The sequence below is a fragment of the Carcharodon carcharias genome, chromosome 8 (genome assembly GCF_017639515.1).
Source record: "Carcharodon carcharias isolate sCarCar2 chromosome 8, sCarCar2.pri, whole genome shotgun sequence".
Lineage (NCBI taxonomy): Eukaryota > Metazoa > Chordata > Chondrichthyes > Lamniformes > Lamnidae > Carcharodon > Carcharodon carcharias.
Genome location: NC_054474.1, coordinates 124,754,215 through 124,774,276, shown reverse-complemented (window position 1 = coordinate 124,774,276; position 20,062 = coordinate 124,754,215). Strand labels below are relative to the sequence as shown.

Sequence of the window (20,062 nt, the reverse complement as noted above, 5' to 3'; positions counted from 1 at the left end):
CTACTCTGGTGACAAATGTATCATTCAATCAAATGGGGTCCAAGCATCCCAAACCAGACAGAATTGTGTATAATAAAGCCATAAACCAACACAATTCATTAGGCTACAAACAAAATCTTATCCAGACATAGCGCAAGGCCCAGAAAATGTGTTTGTTATAAAGTGATCTAGCAACCTCCCTCCTAGATGAACATTCTGGAATTGTTGAAAGTAGTGACTAAAAGTGCTAACTTGGATTTGATATTAGCATTCACTATAGAAACCAAACATTAGTACACCAACATGTTTAGTTTTTTTAAAAATACTTTATTTGGAAATTAGTTTCATAGAATTTCCAATTCACTCCTGTTGGAAGGAAGAAACAAAATGTCAGTAACTTGGAAAACATGGGTCAAAAAAATCATTGGAGTACAAGACAATCCAAAAAACAAACTTACAGAAGGACACTCTATCTTGCCCTGGTTGATATCGTCAATCACACTGTGGGGGTGTTTCCCATCAATGTTGCAACCAATGGACTGGGCAGTTCCCAGGATTTCCTTCACGGTTCCTGTGGTTACAAACAAATAGTCTGCCTTTTACCTATTCCACCAATTTAGCATTGAATGCTGCATATACTCATGTCAAAGTCAACACTACTTTTTCAGCCCAAAAAGTCCAAAACCAAAGCATAAAACTAATTCAATATTCAGTAAAATGTTACTGCCATACTTCCAACAGTTCCTACTTGTCAAGTCAAGGCTGAAAGAATGGTCAATTTTGATTTTGGGGAGCAGGGGGCACAGATCAGAAAAATAATGAACAGCAGACATGGAAATAGGATACAGGGAGCAACTTCCAGAGCAAACTTCACCTGGGTGTTGTGTCCTCATCATAGTCTCTGGTCCCCAGGAAGGCTGAGGACAAAGGCCTTGCCAATGGGCTCTTATGAATGCCAACTCAGTGTAATCCCCCTGCAGCAAGCCATCAACATGACATTTTCCAACAGCATGGCCCTTCCGTTTCCCTGGCTCCCAAGCAGCATTGAAACCTCAGGCCCAGCTGACACTGCTGGTTCCTCTCCTGGGGGATTTGGCAAGATGGCTCCTTACTAAAAGTAAACAGCTGGTGAGGACATCTTTCCCCATTAACATAGCTCTAAAAAGGATTCAAAAGGTAAATGTGCTGGGCAGGTATGTTTGGAAAAAGCCCTTCAAAAACATTACCTGTGCAAAAGTTGATCCCTTCACATTCTAGCTAAAAAATTGGTCTCAAAACTCAATGCTCACACAAGTATATGGTAGATGACATCACTCATTGCACTGCAGTCAGTACCCACCTGTAAGTTCCCTGGCCAGAGAACGGTGCCTCATCTGTCGGGCAATATTAACCACCTCATCAAAGGTGATGCTGCCAGTGTGTTTAACTAGAAAAAAGAATCAACACCACAATTAATACACACACCCCTGCCCATTGACAACAGGCCAACTGCATCACCAGCAGGTAAATTCAGTGGCCAGTAAGTGACAGACTAGCCTCGTTTCTGATTTAAACTGCAGGGAACCACAACTTAAAATCAGTACATCCAGGAGGAAGAGGAGCAAGTTTAAAAATAGTCAAACATTAGCACTTCACTAACGTTTGACCCTAAAACTTGCCTGGCAAGTAGAAGAAAACAAGTGGCCCTTTTATACAAAGAAACACTCACACTAAACTTTGAATCACAGACAATTAATGTTACACAGAAGAGGCAAACTGAAAAGCACTGGGCTTCCTTGTAGCCTGGATTGCTACTTACTGTTCTTTTGCTTTTTCCTGTCACGGGGTGGTTCCTTAAGGGCTTTGATGATGAGGGCAGAAGCTGATGGGACAACCTCAATCTATGAATTGAAATACAGTTGTCAGTGCAGGATACAGTGGTGAACACAAAACAAAACTAGAACTTCTACAAAAGTCAGCAATACATTCTCAACTAAAGCACCTTAACCACTCACTGCAGTTTGCACAGCTACATCATCCACGTCCTGTGTCAATTGCATAGAAGTGTGTTCAGGAAGATATTTCGACCCCATAACAAAGGACTGCAAACATACTCTGCCTGCAAAGAATATGCAGAAAACCTTTCTCTACCCCCACCCAACCCATGCACACCAGTAACAGGTGTAACTGGAATAGATTCAGGTACAAAATCCCCATCGCCACTCTCCAGCCATATATGTCTAGATTACTCAACATCAGTCACACCAGTATAATGAATCTCAACCACTTTTCACAAATATTCTGCAAGGTACTTCTCATATTACTTGAACAACCTGTCCCCAGCAACCTGCTGTGCACGTCACTTACAAGGTTATGAGACCACAGCCCCACTGACTGATGCAGTTACATACACACACTGGCCTAGAGGACAATGGAAACAATAGCAAGGGCTCCTTTTTCCATCATAAACCAGCATTTCATGTTAAACAGGAATGCTCATGCAAGTCTCATGCAAATAATAGTGGGGATTTAATGTCATCCATAGACAAATAGCTTGCCATCCAGGATTTCACAATGGACCAAATGGATAAGCAAGACTCAGCTATATTTTGGCTCCAGTGGTCTAAGCAGCCTTAGCAGAAGCAAAAAGATAGCAGCTTGGGAAAAGCAGCAGCCATGGCTTTATACAGTTAGCAACTAGGCTGGCTGAAAATCAGCAGAGATCTAAAGAGAGTCTTACACACCCTACTGAGATACGTTGGGTATTAACTGGAAAACATTGGACTAGTTACAGCAGAACAACTATTAACATACAAATTAGGAGAAGGCCACTTGGCCCCTCAAGCCTGCTCCACAATTCAATAAAACAATGGCTGACCTGAATGTAACCTCAACCCCACATTCCTGCCTACCCCCAATAACCTTTCATCCCCTTGTTAGTCAAGAAACTATCTAGCTCTGCCTTAAATATTTCTTCTGTCTTAAATGACCGACCCCTTATTTTTTTTAAGCAGTAACTCCTAGTTCTAGATTCTCCCACAAGAGGAAACATCATCTCCACATCCACCCTGTCAACACCCCTCAGAATCTTAAAGGTTTCAATGAAGTCACCTTTTCCAAATTCCAGTGGATACAAGCCAAACCTGTCCAACCTTATAAGACAACCCAACCAATCCTGGTATTAGTCTAGTAAGCCTTCTCTGAACTGCTAAAGCATTTACATCTTTTAAATAAGGAAAGCAGTACAGTACACAATATTCCATATGTAGTCTCACCAATGCTCTGTACAACTGAAGCATAACCTCTCTACTTATAATCAATTCCCCTCACAAATGATGACATTCCATTAGATTTCCTAATTACCTGCTGTACCTGCATACTAACCTTGTGATTCATGCCCTAGGACAACCAGACCCCTCTGAATCTCAGGCTCTGCAATCTCTCACATTTAGATAATAAGCTTTTTTACACAGCACATGTGACTCCTTCAAAGAGCTCCAATAAATTGGTTAAACATGATTTCCCTTTACAAAACCATGTTGACTTTGCCTGATTGACTTGAATTTTTCCAAGTGCCCTGCTATAACATCTTTAATAATAGCTTAACATTTTCCCATGACAGATGTTAGGTTAACTGAGCTAAAGTTTCCTGCTTTCTGTCCCCCTCCCTTTTTGAATAAAGGAGTTATATTTGCTATTTTCCAAGCTAATGGAACCTTTTCCCAATCTAGGAAATTTTGAAAAATTAAAACCAATGCATCTCACTAGCCAGTTCTTTCAAGGCCTTAGGGTGAAGTCCATCCACAGCCCCAACAAATTGCTCAATACCACTTTCCCGGCGAGTGTAATTTTCCAAGTTCCTCCCTCCATTCCATTTACTGATTTACAGCTATTTCTGGGATGTTACTTGTGTCTTCTATAGTGAAGAACGAAGTAAAGTACCTGATTAATTCATCTGTCATCTTCCTGCTTTGTTACCAATTCCCCAGACACACACACTATAGGACCAATGCCAAGTTTGTTACCTTTTATTTAAATATCTATAGAAACTCTTACAATCCATCTTTATATTACTAGCTAGCTTTCTCTCATGCTAATTTTTCCCTCCTTAATCTTTGTCATTCTTTGCTGTGATTTACATTCTTTCCAATCTTCTGACCTGCTACCCATCTTTGCATAATTATATGCTTTTTCTTCAAGTTTGATACTGCCTTTAACGCTTTTAGTTAACCACGGATGGTGGGCCCCTCCCCATGGGATTTCTTTCTCATTGGGATGTGTATATTCTGAAATATCCCTTTGAAGTTTGCCACTCAACTTTTGACATATCCCTAATTTCATTCGCCAGTTCACTTTAGCTAGCTCTGCTTTCATGCCCCCGTAATTGCTCTTATTTAAGTTTAAAATATTAATCTTGGACACACTCATTTCTCCCTCAAAATGAATGTAAAATTCAATATAATTGCTGCTACCTAGGGGTGCTTTCACTAGGAGGTTATCAATTAATCCACCTCGTTGCTCATTACCAGGTCTACTGTAGCCTGCTCTCTGGTTGGCTCCAGAACATACTGTTCTGAGAAACTATCCCAAAAACATTCTATGAACTGATCCGCGCTACCTTTGCCCACCTGATTCTTCCAGTCTATATATAATTAAAATCCCCATGATTATTGATGAACCTTTCTGGCAAGTTCCCATTATCTCTTTATACCCTGTCCTACTGTGTAGTTAGAGGGCCTGTACACCACTCCCACAAGTGCCTTCTTGCCTTTATCATTCCTCATGTCAACACAAACCGCTTCTACATCCTGGTTTCCTAAACTTAGGTCACCCCTCTCTAATGCGCCAATACCATCATTAATTAACAGAGCAACCCCTCCACCTTTTCCCAACTTCCCGTCCTTTCTAAATGTCACATACCCTTCAATATTCAGATCCCAACTATGTCATTCCATAGCCACATCTCTATATTGGCTATCAAATCGTACTTATTTATTGCATTTGAAACAAAACAGTGCAAATAGAAATGTGCGTTTAGATACAGAGCCTTTAGTTTTGTTTTTTTTTAGCATCCAGCCTTATCTAATTTACTCTTAGAATTGTACTCTGTCTCTTCCTGTCAGTATGTTTACCATTTCCCACATTAATACCAGTCTCTCTTGCCTTGTCTCTACTCTGGTTTACTACATCTTCCCAAATTTGATCCATTGCCTCCACTATTCAGTTTAAAACCCCCTCCACTTCCCTAGTTAGGCAGCTTGCGAGGACACCAGCCCAGCATAGTTCAGGTGTAGACTGTACCAATGGTACAGGTCCCACTTTCCCCAATACTGGTGCCAGTGCCCCACAAACCAGAATCCACTGCTCCCAAACCAGTCATTGAGCCATGCATTAATTTCTGTAATCTCATCTGTCCTATGCCAACTTGCACATGGCTCAGGTAATAATCCAGAAATTACCTAAGGTTCTGCTTCTTAATTTGCTGCATAGCTCATCATACTGACTAAACAGAGCCTCCTTCCTCATCCTGCTTATGTTGTTGATACACAGACAACAACCACTAGACCATTCCCCTCTCACTGCAAGTTCTGCTCCAGCTCCAAGCAGATGTCCCAAGCCCTGGCACCAGGTAGGCAACAAAGCTGTCTGGAAACTCACTCTTTGCACAATCCTGCGCTCCTGCCTCTGGGTCCCTTTACCTGCCTCACTCGCAGTCACACCCTCCTAACTGTCCTACTGTACATCTCTCCCAATACCTGGTATTCCCAGGTTGTGCTGTAATACTTTTCAGGTATGCTACGAGAATACACAATAAATCAGAAACTCAGCCTTTCTACTATAACTGGAAAAGGTTAGTCAGGGCACAAGTAACATGCAACAAACTCACGCTACCCACCCCACCACCTTACCTGTGCCTGTCTGTTCTGAATAGTCAGCTTGATCGTGATACGCAGGCCTTTCCAGTCACCTGTAGCCTTGGCAATGTCATCGCCGACCTTCTTGGGAGACTAAACAAGGGGAAAAAGGAGGGAAAATTTGAAATGGAAAAGAGCTGCCAGCAGTCATCTGAGATCAATGTAAAGAAAGGGGGCACACTCACCAGACCCAGTGGGCCAATCTTGGGAGCCAGGGATGAGGTAGCACCAACTTCACCCCCAGTGCATCTGAGGTACACTGTGGAGACAAAAGACGGTCAAGCAGGCATGCTTTACAAATGCCAAACTACTGCTCATTCATCTGAATTCCCCATGCTAGCAGACTCACTAATCCCCATTGTTGTATGACTTTGAGGGTTGGGGCTAGCATTTTACAAAACCAGTCTTTGTAGACAAAAGCTTTCTCTAATTAGGCACCCTTTAAACTCTGATATAAAAGCTCCAAATTAATCATTTTAAAAACTGGCTACAAGGAACACTCCAAATTACCTGGCTCACCACACTCTAGCCCCCCAAAAAAATCAAATACCCAATGCCCTCAGCACTCTGATATTGAGTACTTTTATAGAGGAGTACGCTAGTGAGCAATCACCAACTCTTGATGGCTAGACAGCTTATTTTAACATTTGAGTGCAGATTCTACATGTCTAAGGGCACAAATTTGTTACAATCTGGGTGATACCAGCCCAATTTAAGGAACAAATCTAATTTTAATTTAGTCCAAAATTCAACATCCTACACCTGAAATACAGGTTACAAGAGGCCATTCAGTCTATCATGTTTGTGCCAGCTCTCTGCAAGAGTAATTCAAGTAGTTCTACTCCAGCCTTTTCCCTGCAAAAAGATGGGAAAGGCAAAATAATTCTGAGCTGGCTGCAAGAATCCCAACACCAGAACTGAATGCTCTATTTGGCATGTATGAAGTTGAAGAAAATCCTGACAATCCAATACTGTAAGAACTAGAAACAGCTGTTTGGACATGAACAAGCCCAAGTCAAACTCAACTGCAATTAAAAGAAATTCTCTTGGTTTTTAGGAACAGGGAGCTATTGATCAATCATCCCCAGCTGTCCTCAAATGGGGGTGATGGATCTTGTTGAACAACAGCAGTACTCACATTGAAGGTGTGCTGAGGATGGTGTTGGATTAGTAGAGGCTTTCAGGATTTGACAGTGATGAGTAAAAGAGTAGGCCATTCCAACCCTTCAAGCCTGCTTTACCATTCAATAAAAATTGCAGCCAATCATTTGACAACTCAGTTTCCTCATCCTGTTCCTGTATCACTCGATTTCCTCAAGTCCACAAATGTACTGACCTCCTCCTTGAATATACTCAATGGTTATGCAACCCTCAGATAGAGAACACTAAAGATTCCCAATCTCCCAAGTGAAGAAATTTTCACTTCGATTTAATGTCATGTCCAAGACAGGATTTTGTGCAGATTAAATGGGCTATTGGCAATGATGTTCACATAACATTGCTCTTTACGTAACATTGTTGTTTGGGCTCCAGTACTTGCTGCATGCCTCCATTTAAAAATGCAGGAACTCAAAAACTAACCACTGAACAGTTTTTTTGATAACCATCCTGTAGTAATGGGCATACTACACAGGAGAGGGTTTCCAAAACTCCACAGAAAGATTTACCCACCTACAATGAATAACTTTGAAATGAAATCAAAGTCAGTGCAACAAACAGCAGGACGCCAACTGCGAAGTTACATACCACATAATAAAAGGGAAGCAGGGCAAACTGGCAACTCGGGTGGGCGGCGCAGCTTAAACCCTGTCAATATAATAAAAAATACTGGGGATGTCTGAAGTAAAAACAGAAAGAAGTCAGACGAACTAGAAACGTTAGCTGTGTTTCTCTCCACAGGTGCTGCCCGGCCTGCTGAGTGTTTCCAGCATTTTCTGCTTTTTGTTTTATATTAAAACCTGTCAAATGGTTGGAAGCGCCGGCGGGATATTAAGCTGGTGGGGGTACAGCTCAAACTGCTGCCACTCCAGGAACAGCGAAACAAACTTACCCGGGCTAGGCGAGGCAGGGGCGGGGGAGCCCACGGCAGAGATCGCCCGCAGCCTGTGGCCTAGAATCCGCGGAGACACCGAACACACGTGCCCGGGCCTAAGCTCAGGCCTCAGGCTTTCCACCGCCCCCGCAACAACCCGAGGCCCGGCTGTCAGATTTCTCTCCCCCCTCCTCAACCCCCACGTACACACCGATTTTAATTTCGTTGGGATCGAATTTAGGAGGCATCCTGGCGTTGTTTACTGCACCGGCGTGCGGTTTCGGTGTCGGATGAACCCGGATTCGGGACGACCGAAAAACAGTTGCACCGTCACCCAACTGGCACAGTAAGAGGGACCAGTAGCTGCTGCTGCCGCCTTATATACTCGACCCAGCTCTCGCGAGATCTCTGAGCGGCCCTGCCATGCCGCCATATTGTGTGAGGCAAAAAAAAAATCATAGCCTAACCATCCGAACGAATCAAAATAAGCCGAGCGGCAAGTTTATCAGAAAGTTTCAAAAAAAATAAAATGTACAATACTTCATAAATATTTACAACAGAAACACAATGGTTCTTATTCTCCTGTCTATAAGCTGTTATCGAGTGACGGGAGTTTGGAGGTAAAGGAATAGAGGGGCATCTCTTGCATTCTCTCATTACTTCTTGACGTTGGGAGTTTGGGAGGTCAACATATGTGACACTTCTTGTTTTTCGCTTGGTACTTGTTGGTGAAAGTGGCGCCTCTTGCCTTGCTGTGGCTGCTTGTTAGCTCTGGAGGAGTGACGGGAGGCGGAACTCCGTCCGATCTCAGTCGCTACTCCGGGCGAACGGGAGCCGAATCAGCGCCGCAGCAGCCGGACGGACCGGCTGAAGGTCTCTCCATCTGCACCCCCAGCTCTCAGCTGCTGCCCGGGACCGCTCCCCGCGGGGTCTGGCGGAGCTTCGGCCCGAAATGATGTTGTTCTCTCGGAAGAAGAAGCAGACTGAAGAGGCGCGGAAACGGCTGGAATATCAGATGTGCCTGGTGAGGGGACTGTGGGGGGAAGGGGGGTGAGGAAGAGGGAAAAGAGAGGGAGGCCGGGGCGAGGGGGGGGGGGGGGGGGGGGGGGGTGCGGGGAGGGAAGGAGAGAGGGACTGGGGTTGGGGGAGAAGAGAGGGGGGCCGGGGTGGGGGGAGAAGCGAGGGGGGCCGGGGTGGGGGGAGAAGCGAGGGGGGCCGGGGTGGGGGGAGAAGCGAGGGGGGCTGGGGTGGGGGGAGAAGCGAGAGGGGCCGGGGGTGGGGGGAGAAGAGTGGGGGGGGGGAGGAGGGAGAAGAGTGGGGGGGGTGGGGAGGAGGGAGAAGAGTGGGGGTTGGGGTGGGGGGGAGGAGGGAGAAGAGTGGGGGGAGGAGGGAGAAGGGTGGGAGGGAGAAGAGTGGGGGGTGGGGTGGGAGGGAGAAGAGTGGGGGGTGAGGGTGGGAGGGAGAAGAGTGGGGGGTGGGGTGAGGGTGGTGGGAGAAGAGTGGGGGGTGGGGTGAGGGTGGTGGGAGAAGAGTGGGGGGTGGGGTGAGGGTGGTGGGAGAAGAGTGGGGGGTGGGGTGAGGGTGGTGGGAGAAGAGTGGGGGGTGGGGTGAGGGTGGTGGGAGAAGAGTGGGGGGGTGGGGTGAGGGTGGTGGGAGAAGAGTGGGGGGTGGGGTGAGGGTGGTGGGAGAAGAGTGGGGGGTGGGGTGAGGGTGGTGGGAGAAGAGTGGGGGGTGGGGTGAGGGTGGTGGGAGAAGAGTGGGGGGTGGGGTGAGGGTGGTGGGAGAAGAGTGGGGGGTGGGGTGAGGGTGGTGGGAGAAGAGTGGGGGGTGGGGTGAGGGTGGTGGGAGAAGAGTGGGGGGTGGGGTGAGGGTGGTGGGAGAAGAGTGGGGGGTGGGGTGAGGGTGGTGGGAGAAGAGTGGGGGGTGGGGTGAGGGTGGTGGGAGAAGAGTGGGGGGTGGGGTGAGGGTGGTGGGAGAAGAGTGGGGGGTGGGGTGAGGGTGGTGGGAGAAGAGTGGGGGGTGGGGTGAGGGTGGTGGGAGAAGAGTGGGGGGTGGGGTGAGGGTGGTGGGAGAAGAGTGGGGGGTGGGGTGAGGGTGGTGGGAGAAGAGTGGGGGGTGGGGTGAGGGTGGTGGGAGAAGAGTGGGGGGTGGGGTGAGGGTGGTGGGAGAAGAGTGGGGGGTGGGGTGAGGGTGGTGGGAGAAGAGTGGGGGGTGGGGTGAGGGTGGTGGGAGAAGAGTGGGGGGTGGGGTGAGGGTGGTGGGAGAAGAGTGGGGGGTGGGGTGAGGGTGGTGGGAGAAGAGAGGGGGGGTGGGGTGAGGGCGGTGGGAGAAGAGAGGGGGGCTGGGGTGAGGGCGGTGGGAGAAGAGAGGGGGCGGGAGAAGAGAGGGGGTCTAGGGTGAGGGGGGTGGGGGGAGAGAAGGGGGGGGGCGGGATGGGGGGCCAGGGTGAGGGGGGGCGGGGGGAGAAGAGTGGGGGGGCCGGGGTGAGGTGGGGTGGGGGGGAGGGAGAAGAGTGGGGGGGCCGGGGTGAGGTGGGGTGGGGGGGGAGGGAGAAGAGTGGGGGGGCCGGGGTGAGGTGGGGTGGGGGGGAGGGAGAAGAGTGGGGGGGCCGGGGTGAGGTGGGGTGGGGGGGAGGGAGAAGAGAGGGGGGCCGGGGTGAGGGGGGTGGGGGTGAGGGAGAAGAGAGGGGGGCCGGGGTGAGGGGGGGTGGGGGGGGAGGAAGAAGAGAGGGGGGCCGGGGTGAGGGGGGGTGGGGGTGAGGGAGAAGGGGGGGGGTGCGGTGTGAGGGGGGGTGGGGGGGGAGGGAGAAGAGGGGGGGTGGGGGGGGAGGGAGAAGAGGGGGGGTGGGGGTGAGGGAGAAGAGAGGGGGGAGGGAGAAGAGAAGGGGGCCGGGGTGAGAGGGGGTGGGGGTGGGTAGAGGGAGAAGAGAGGGGGGCTCTGGTGAGGGGGGGTGTGGGGGAGGGAGAAGAGAAGGGGGCCGGGGTGAGGGGGGGGTGGGGTGGGTAGAGGGAGAAGAGAGGGGGGCTGGGGTGAGGAGGGGAGGGAGAAGAGAGGTGGGGGGTGCTGGGGTGAGGTGGGGGAGGGAGAAGAGAGGGGGGCCGGGCTGGGGCAGGGAGGTGGTCGGTGGGAGAGGCCACTAGGCTGGGTGGGGCCAGCTAAGCGGCTCTGACTCTTGCCATAATCAGCTCTCCTTTGTCAACAATTAACATCCCGATGATTTAAATCCCTGCTGACACTTTGATCTCATGGGAGTTTATATTTTTCCCCATAAAAAATGCTTCATCTCCTAAGGCTGATGACAGCAGTTGATGGACAATTTTTCCCTCATCATTTAAGAGCCTCTGCGCTGTTTAAAACAGGTTTATCTGTGAAAGGAGATGGAGTGATTGTTGACAGCCAAGTAGTTTGATCACAGGGGTGAGGGCTACTGAGTGTAACCCGGCTCACCCATCCCTGAAGCCCTAACCTACTCCACACCTTTACAAACCAGTGTGGATACTTGATGCACAAATGGAAAATTAAAAACTCCAGTGTGCTCAGAACAGACCAAGAAAAATACTGCGGATGCTGGAAATCCAGAACAAAAACAAAAATACTTGGAAAAACTCAGCAGGTCTGACAGTATCTGTGGAGAGGGATACAGTTGATGTTTCGAGTCCGTATGACTCTTCATCAGAACATATAGCGACTGATTCACAAATATGGAGGAAGCATCACTGTCGGGATCGGTGCAACCTCTAGGCAATTAAATGGTCCGCTAGAGTGGCAAAATTTGGAGGGCGGGAATGGTGGGAAAAACCTGAATGAACTATCCATGAACCTATATATACATCTGTATAAATAAACCAAAAGGCTTCAGCATTGGGAATGAAAGGTCTAGATATTGGTACACACCCACATGTACTGACATACATATATACTTCCACTGAGGTCTTTCCAAAATTTTACATTATGTGCCTCACTTTGTGTGTGACAGTTTTACAAATTTGTACATCTAGACGACTATACCAAAACTGCAAACCAGTAACTAATATCAAAGAATATAATTTAATCTAGCCCACTCTATCATGATGGTTATTGATTGTGTAAATTGCACATAGTCATTTAGTAACTGTTAAAGGAACACATAGTATTGCATCATGTGGCTGTATTACACATTATAATGCTAACTTTTTCTGGTACATATACTGTGAAAAGTGTAGAACAATGAGAATATGCAATCAGTATCATAATATTCTCCTTTTTCATGTAAAATAAATCTGTAATTATAAATGCAGAATTTTTATTCAGACTAATGCACAATATTCATTTTCAAAAATTAATTCTGGGGTGGGAGGAAGAGGTGCAAGGCTGAAGGTTCGCCTGGGTTACCGGCCCTGATCACAGTGATAGGTTTGCTTGCTTCTGACGTCGTTATCTGGCCTAACCAGCTGAATATAAAATTACAATTGTCATTCTCCCCATCTACATCAGCCATAAGAGAGAGAATGCAGAGATCTGTATTCACCAGCTGGGAATCTCTCTCTGCTGAAACATCTCATTCTGGAGTAAAGTGATGACTCTCTGGCTGCCTGTCTCACTTGTCCAAGGAGGAGTGTTAGTTGATCACAGTGCTTACTTTGTTTATCCAACATTGTGTGCAGTGACATAGCTGCAGGCGCTTTTATCTGGAGTGGATAGTGAGAGGAAGGAGGGAGGAAAGAGGCTCAGAAGAGAATTTTGGTGGGAGATGAATGACATGGCAGTGATACTGAGAAAGATGCAGAGAGCAGGCGGAATGGTTGAAGAAGCAGCCTATGAGGGAGTAGAGAATGACAACAGTTTTTGAGAGTGAAGGGTGCGTGAAAGGACAGAGAGTGGAGATCAGTAAAGGGGAGATCATGCAAGGATTTGATGAGAACAAGAACCTTAATTCTGAGACAGGGAGTTTTGTGAAACTAGAGATAATGGATAGAGAACATGGGCTGCAGACTGTTGGTGACTTGTATGTTTGTAGATGGAGAGGGGGAGACTGTCCAGCCAGCAGCACAATTAAGATTAAGCGCTTCCTGATGACCAAAATGGATGTGCAGATGTTAACACTTCTCTGTTTAATGAAGTTATGTTTTATATACCCCACATTAGATTTCCAGACTAGCATAAAAGCTGGGTGATCACCACAGCTTCCTACCTCTCATTGTCCAATATATATTTAAGTGTTTTGTATTCCATCTCCTGGCAATTGTGTGGTTAATTTTAATGGTGTGCATAGGTTTGATGGTCCTTTACTCTCCTTTGTTATATGTCCTTAACTTGGCTTCAGCTGGCAAGTTCCAAATAATATTTATGCCACATTGTCACCATCTTTCTTTAACCTTCAATGGCACCACTAAGTCATCAACCTTGAACATCTTGGGAGATTGTGCTTAACTGTGGCTGCAAGAATAGAGCAAGGCTGGGTACTTTGCTATGAATGAGGGGCTGATTGACCATGGGCAGCCTAGCTCCTGTCCCCTCAGTCTCTTCACCACAAGGTTCAAGCTGGGGCGTGATGGAATACTCAGCACTCGCCTGGTTGGGTATAGCCATGTCAACACTATCGCAAATGTTGCATCACAGCAGGCACAGGCGCCCTCAGCTGTCGGAAAAGATTTGGCTTTTTTTACCTTTTGAAAAGGAAATCCGTCAAGATGGCCAGTTGAGTTCTTTAAAATTATTAATGTATTGGACAGGGATGTGGGATGAATGTTTCCACTTGTGGAAGAATCCAAACTAGGGGCTATAAATACAAGATAGTTACAAATAAATCTAATTGGAGCATAAGCAGAAATTTCTTAATGGTTAGAATGTGGAACTTGCTGCTACAAGAAGTGGTTGAGGCAAATAGTTTGGATGCTTTCAAGGGGAAATCACATGAGTATAGGAGGGAAAAGTGAATAGAAAGATATAACTAGCAGAAACTAGTTTAACTAAATAACCTGTTTCTCTGCTGTGCCTTCTATGTAATTCTGTGTAATATCTTGGTTTTGGCAAGCATAAGGAAATGTTTCTTCCCCTTTCTCCTTTTGATGTAGCCTGTTAGGTTACACAGGTCTGCAGGTGCTCGAGTGCTGCTCTTTATGGCTGGATGTTAAAAAGGCCTAAATCATTGAGCAGACAGCTGTGGGGATGGAGGTATTTGGAGTTTTCACTCTGTAACTGGTGCGAATCTCAATCACAGCTGCAACAATGCTGTGGTGTGGTGTATTCTGTATTTATATACACCAGCCTGCCAAAGCAATAGTGGCAGCTGTGGGTTACAACAGTCTTGGCAGCCACAGAATTAGGCCATTCAGCCCAGCAGCTCTATACCGATGTTTCTGGCCCATACAATCCTCTTTCCGCCCTACTCCATCTCACCCTATTGTTGTACCTGGGGTTTCTTTCTCTCTCATGAATTTGTATCACTTCCCCTTAAATGCATCAACTTGGTTAGTCACTAAAAGCATGTTTATTATCATTTTCTCTCCCTCTTTCTACCACCCCCACCCCCCCCCCCCCCCCCCCCCCCCCCCCCCCCCCCCCCCCCCCCCACCCCCACCACCCTCCAACCGCCCCACCGGCACCCCTCTCCCTTATTTTAATTAAAGCATCAACCTTCCTACAATAAACAGGTGGCTTCTTCGTTCAGGCAGTGGAGAAAGGAATGCCCTACCAGCTTATTACTTTATCATGACAATTTCCTCCCAACAGGGAGTATTGTTAACTAAAGGTATGTGAAAGTTGTATTGCTACAGCTGATGAGAGTACAAGGTGATGGGGGAAATCTTGCTTTCCAGCTCCATATCTCTATATGTTTGAAAGTATACCTACTAGTTGTTGAACTTTCGACTAGGCTCAAAATATAAAACTCTCTTTCCCTTTCGTGCAGGCCCGAGAAGCAGGTGCAGATGATATCCTGGACATATCGAAGTGTGAGCTATCTGAGGTAAGTGCAGTCAGGGAGGCGCCTGCTCCTGATGATCGCCTGTAGTCAGAGAGGCAGCTTGTCCTGCTGTTGACTGAGTTAAGGAGGTGCAGGTACATTGGGTCAGCAAAATTCTTTAGAGAAAGTACTTGCATTTGTACAGCATCTTGCATGACCAATGTTTTAAAGCACTAGAATGAAGTGGGATTTTAGTTACAAAGTTAGGTCGGAGAAACTAGGATTGTTCTCCTTGGAGTAAAGGAGATTGAGGGGAGATCTGATAGAGGTGTACAAGATTATGACAGGCTTGGATAAGGTGGACAAGGAAAAACTGTTCCCACTGGCTGATGGTACAAGAACTGGTGGGCACAGATTTAACATTTTGGGCAAGAGATGCAGGGGGAAATGTGAAAAAGAAGTATTTTACACGGAGAGTGGTGATGACCTGGAATCCTCTGCCCATGAGGGTAGTAGAAACAAAGACAGTAAATGATTTCAGAAGGAAATTGGATGGGCACTTGATGGAAGAGCAGGGAAGTGAGTTTGACTGCATTGCTCAAGAGCCAGCATAGACACAATGGGCCTAATAGCCTCCTCCTGTGCCATTAATCACTCTATGCCACTTTCTGGCAAATTGTTGCCACAATTCAGAGAAATACAGCAGTCGATTTTTCACTTGGCAAGGTCACACACAAACAGCAATGAGATAATGACTATATAACCTGTTATGATGGGATAAATATTGACCAAGACATCTAGGAGACCATCTCTGCTCTTCTTTGAAAGAATCCCCTGAGATCTTTTACATCCACCTGAGAGGACAGACAGTGCCTTGGCTTAATACCTCATCTAATGGACAGCACTTCCTAACAGTGCAGCTGTACTCCATTAGGAGTGTCAGCCTGTGCTCATGTCTCTGGAGTGGGACATGAACTGACTCTGAGGTGAGATGCTTCTACAGAGCTACACTGACACCTGAACCACCCTTTGGGGGTAGCCTTTGTCAGAGCATGCTCATAGGTGGTTGCCTAGAAATGATAATGAGTGGGGCTAACAGTGTATCTGTCACTGACTCAGCAGAGGCTGCTGGAATCGAAGGCTCCTTCCCACTCACCTTATTCCTCCCCTCCTGATATCTGCCCCATGTTGGAATTCAGTTCAAAGGTCGAGCATTGTTGCAGCTTCCCCTCTTTGGGTTGGAAGGAAAAAAAGAAAAAGTCGGTACACCTCCCTGATCGTGTCTTCTGTTATTTCTCTTGCTGTCACTAACCTGTGCTTTGTGTCATAAGAGACCTTCCCTTGTCTGGATATAAACAGGGTTTTGTTGCATTGACAAGCTGTTGGTGGAAACCAGTCAAACCTGATCCTACCCATGTCTTTTAGCTGGATCTGCCAGCTAGCAATCAGGACACAGACCGTGACAGGTTTCTTCCCCAGGGCAGTGCCCTCACCACCATTTGTGATCATATTAGGAGCTTGGACTCTGAGTGGACCTGGGTACAGGCCAGGATTCTAAGATTACAGGGAGCAATGTGCTGGGAGATAATCTGAGAGTAGTGGAATCTTTAAAGTAATTTGGACAGGATTCTGCTCCTGTATTGTTCATTTTCAATCTTGTGCCACCAGATTCCAGTCAGTGTCTTTTCCATGTGTAGAGTCTTACAGAAGAAGGTAAGAACTTTGTGTGCCTGCCCGGACCCTCTCTGTGTTTATGTGCGCCCACCCGCCCGGACCCTCCCTGTGCTCATGTGTGCTCGCCTGCCCGGACCCTCTCCTGTGTTTATGTGCGCCCACCCGCCCGGACCCTCCCTGTGCTCATGTGTGCTCGCCTGCCCGGACCCACTTTGTGCTTATGTGTACCCACCCGCCCGGACCCTCCCTGTGCTCATGTGTGCTCGCCTGCCCGGACCCTCTTTGTGCTCATGTGCACCCACCCGCCCAGACCCTCTTTGTGCTCATGTGCACCCACCCGCCCGGACCCTCCCTGTGCTCATGTGTGCTCACCTGCCCAGACCCTCCCTGTGCTCATGTGCACCCACCCGCCCGGACCCTCCCTGTGCTCATGTGTGCTCGCCTGCCCAGACCCTCTCTGTGCTCATGTGCACCCACCCGCCCGGACCCACTCTGTGCTCATGTGCACCCACCCGCCCGGACCCTCTCTGTGCTCATGTGCACCCACCCGCCCGGACCATCTCTGTGCTCATGTGCACCCACCCGCCCGGACCCTCCATGTGCTCATGTGTGCTCGCCGGTCCGGATCCTCCCTGTGCTCATGTGCACCCACCCGCCCAGACCCTCCCTGTGCTCATGTGCACCCACCCACCCGGACCCTCCCTGTGCTCATGTGTGCTCGCCTGCCCGGACCCTCCCTGTGCTCATGTGTGCTCGCCTGCCCAGACCCTCTCTGTGCTCATGTGCACCCACCCGCCCGGACCCTCCCTGTGCTCATGTGTGCTCGCCTGCCCGGACCCTCTTTGTGCTCATGTGCACCCCCTTGCCCGGACCCTCCCTGTGCTCATGTGCACCCACCCACCCGGACCCTCCCTGTGCTCATGTGCACCCCCTCGCCTGGAACCTCCCTGTGCTCATGTGTGCTCACCTGCCCGGACCCTCTCTGTGCTCATGTGTGCTCGCCTGTCCGGACCCTCTCTGTGCTCATGTGCACCCCCCCCACCCCGTGCCCTCCCTGTGCTCATGTGTGCCCACCCGCCCAGACCCTCTCTGTGCTCGTGTGCGCCCACCCCCCCCCGGACCCACCCGGCTTCCCCACTGGTCCACTCTGAGCTGGTGGATGTTGGCACCACATTCAGCAACAAGTATTTACATAGTCTATTTAACATCATCCAGCTGGTAGGGACTGCACTCACCAAGTTTCTTTCTTATTTATCTAATCAGATCCAGGGAATCACCATCAATGACTTCTCTTCCCACTCCCATACCATTGCCTCTGGCATTCCCCTAGGATCTATCCTTGGCCTCTTCCTATTTCTCATCTACCTGCCGCCCCCTCGGTGACATCATCCAAAGGCACAGTATTAGTTTTCACGCGTATACTGGTGACACCCAGCTCTACCTCACAATTACCTCTCTTAACTCCTCCACTGTTGATAATTTATCAGACTGATTGCCTGATATTCAGTGCTGGATGTGCATAAATTTCCTCCAATTAAATATTTGGAAGACTGAAGCCATTGTCTTTGGCCCTTGCTTCAAGCTCTGTTCTCTAGCTACTGATTATATCTCTCTCCCTGGCAATCATTTGAGTCTGAAACAGACCTTCATGATGTGCTTCAACCCCCAGCAGTGTGAAACTTCCATTTCTCACATCAATGCCTCCAAGTCTATTGGTCACTTATTGACAGTTTTGGTGCTGTGGGTCACAGGCATTGGCTTCAGTCTCTCAGTGGAGCATGCATTCCCTGCGTGTGAACTGCTAATGTTTCACTGCCTTTGATTCTGTTTCACCTCCTCAGGACATTTGTGTATTGTGCATTTTCAGCTGTGTGACTGGTGCAAGGCTACACTGTGAAAGAGCTCTGTCAATCTACTTTTTGTTTTCCAGGTTTTAATCATTCACACCAATCACTTGTCAACACTGTTGCCAAAGTCATGTAACATCCAGGATCTGTCGATGCTGAAGGTATGTGCAGGGCTTAGCATCTGACTGCTTCTGGTTTATATTACACCTAATGTACTTGTGGAATGCTGCAGATCCCTGGAGATGTGTGTCTGGAATACTGTCTGATTCTCAATTCAGTTGGGTACATGTGTACACTGCATCTTCTCTGCCTCTACACATGTTTTCTCCCTCCTCTCTACGCTATGTTTCCTTCTTTCACTCAGCCTTGCCTGCACACTCTTTTGCTTCCTTCTCTCTCTCACTCTCCTGCTCTTTCCCTAAGTAAAATGCTGCTTTGCCGCCACCCCCCCCCCCCCCCCCGCCCAACCACCACCACCACCACCCCCCCCCCCTCCATGCTCTCTTCTCATTTTGTTTATTCTTTTATGGCATGTGGGCATCACTGGCTAGGCCAGCATTTGTTATCCATTCCTAATTGCCCCTGAGAAGGCGGCGGTGAGCCTGCAAACCACTGTGGTAGTGCTGGTAGACACACAGTGCTGTTAGGAAGGGAATTCCAGGATTTTGATCCCACTTCAGTGAAAGAACAGTGATATAATTCCAAGTCAAGATAGTCTGTGGTTTGGAAGGCAACTTGTAGGTGGTGGTGTTCCAATTGGTCTGCTGTCCTCGTCCTTCTAGGTGGTAGAGGTCTCAGGTTTGGAAGGTGCTTTCAAAGGAGCTTTGTAAGTTGTTGTAGTGCATCTTGTATATAGTACACACTGTGGTCAGTGATGGAGGGAGTGAATGTTTAAGGTGGTGGATGGGGTGACAATCAAATGGGCTGCTTTGTCCTGGTTGGTATCGAGCTTCTTGCCTGGATCAGCGCAGCTCCAATGCTCAATTGGAGAGTATTCCATCACACTCCTGACTTGTGCCATCTTGTGTAGATGATGGACAGGGTTTAAGGAGTCAGGAGGTGAGTTACTTGCCTCAGAATTCACAGCCTCTGACCTGCTCTTGTAACCACATTATTTATATGGCTAGTCCAGTTCCGTTTCTGGTCAATGATAACCACCGGGTTGGTGATGGTGATGCCATTGAACATCAAGGCGAGATGATTCGATTCTCTCTTGTTGGTGATAGCCATTACCTGGCACTTGTGTGGCACAAATGTTGCTTGTTTCTTATCAGTCCAAGTCTGAATGTTGTCTAGTCTTGCTGCACATAGGCACAATCTGCTTCAGTATCTGAGTTGAAAATGATATAAAACATTGTGCGATTGTCTAAGCTATTCAGAAGGCAACTGGAATGTTTGTCTTTATTGAAAGTGGAGTGAAGTGTAGGAGTAGGGAAATCTTGCTACAAATGTATAGGGCAATGGTGAGACCACACCTGTGTACCGTTCTGTGTACAGTTTTAGTTTCCTTACTTAAGGAGGAATATACTTGCATTGGAAGCCGTTCAGAGAAGGTTCACTAAGCTGTTTCCTGGGGATGAAGGGTTATGTTATGAGGAAAGATTGATCAGGTTGGAGTTTATATATTGGAGTTTAAATATATATATTTATGTAGTCCTGTATTGGAGTTTAGAAGAATGAGAGGTGATCTTATTGAAATATATAAGATTCCGAGGGTTTGACAGAGCAGACGTTGAGAGAATGTTTCCTCTTG

The 20,062-nt window shown here is 47.8% G+C and overlaps 2 protein-coding genes across 7 annotated transcripts in view; one reads left to right on the top strand and one right to left on the bottom strand.

The window, feature by feature from the left end:
* The window catches only part of rpl12 (ribosomal protein L12), a 29,871-nt gene extending 21,601 nt beyond the window's left edge, over positions 1–8,270 (bottom strand). For 2 of the 3 annotated variants that reach the window (XM_041193600.1, XM_041193599.1), the window contains exons 1-6: positions 8,117–8,270; positions 6,059–6,132; positions 5,868–5,966; positions 1,778–1,859; positions 1,319–1,405; positions 438–550 (exon numbers count right to left, since the gene is read on the bottom strand). In XM_041193600.1, coding sequence (XP_041049534.1) covers positions 438–550; positions 1,319–1,405; positions 1,778–1,859; positions 5,868–5,966; positions 6,059–6,132; positions 8,117–8,153 — 492 coding nt within the window. In that variant the 5' untranslated portion in view covers positions 8,154–8,270. Of the gene's footprint in view, positions 1–298; positions 346–437; positions 551–1,318; positions 1,406–1,777; positions 1,860–5,867; positions 5,967–6,058; positions 6,133–8,116 lie in introns of those variants that run through there. The other variant, XM_041193601.1, reaches the window with a different exon arrangement.
* A 392-nt stretch (positions 8,271–8,662) lies between these two features.
* The window catches only part of lrsam1 (leucine rich repeat and sterile alpha motif containing 1), a 68,237-nt gene continuing 56,837 nt past the window's right edge, over positions 8,663–20,062 (top strand). For 2 of the 4 annotated variants that reach the window (XR_005943833.1, XM_041193904.1), the window contains exons 1-4: positions 8,664–8,929; positions 14,795–14,851; positions 16,457–16,501; positions 18,393–18,470. Coding sequence is in view for 3 of the 4 variants with exons in the window: in XM_041193904.1 (XP_041049838.1) it covers positions 8,858–8,929; positions 14,795–14,851; positions 16,457–16,501; positions 18,393–18,470 (252 nt within the window). In the remaining variant the exon portion in view is untranslated. Of the gene's footprint in view, positions 8,930–14,794; positions 14,852–16,456; positions 16,502–18,392; positions 18,471–20,062 lie in introns of all 4 variants that reach the window. The other 2 variants (XM_041193905.1, XM_041193903.1) reach the window with 2 other exon arrangements.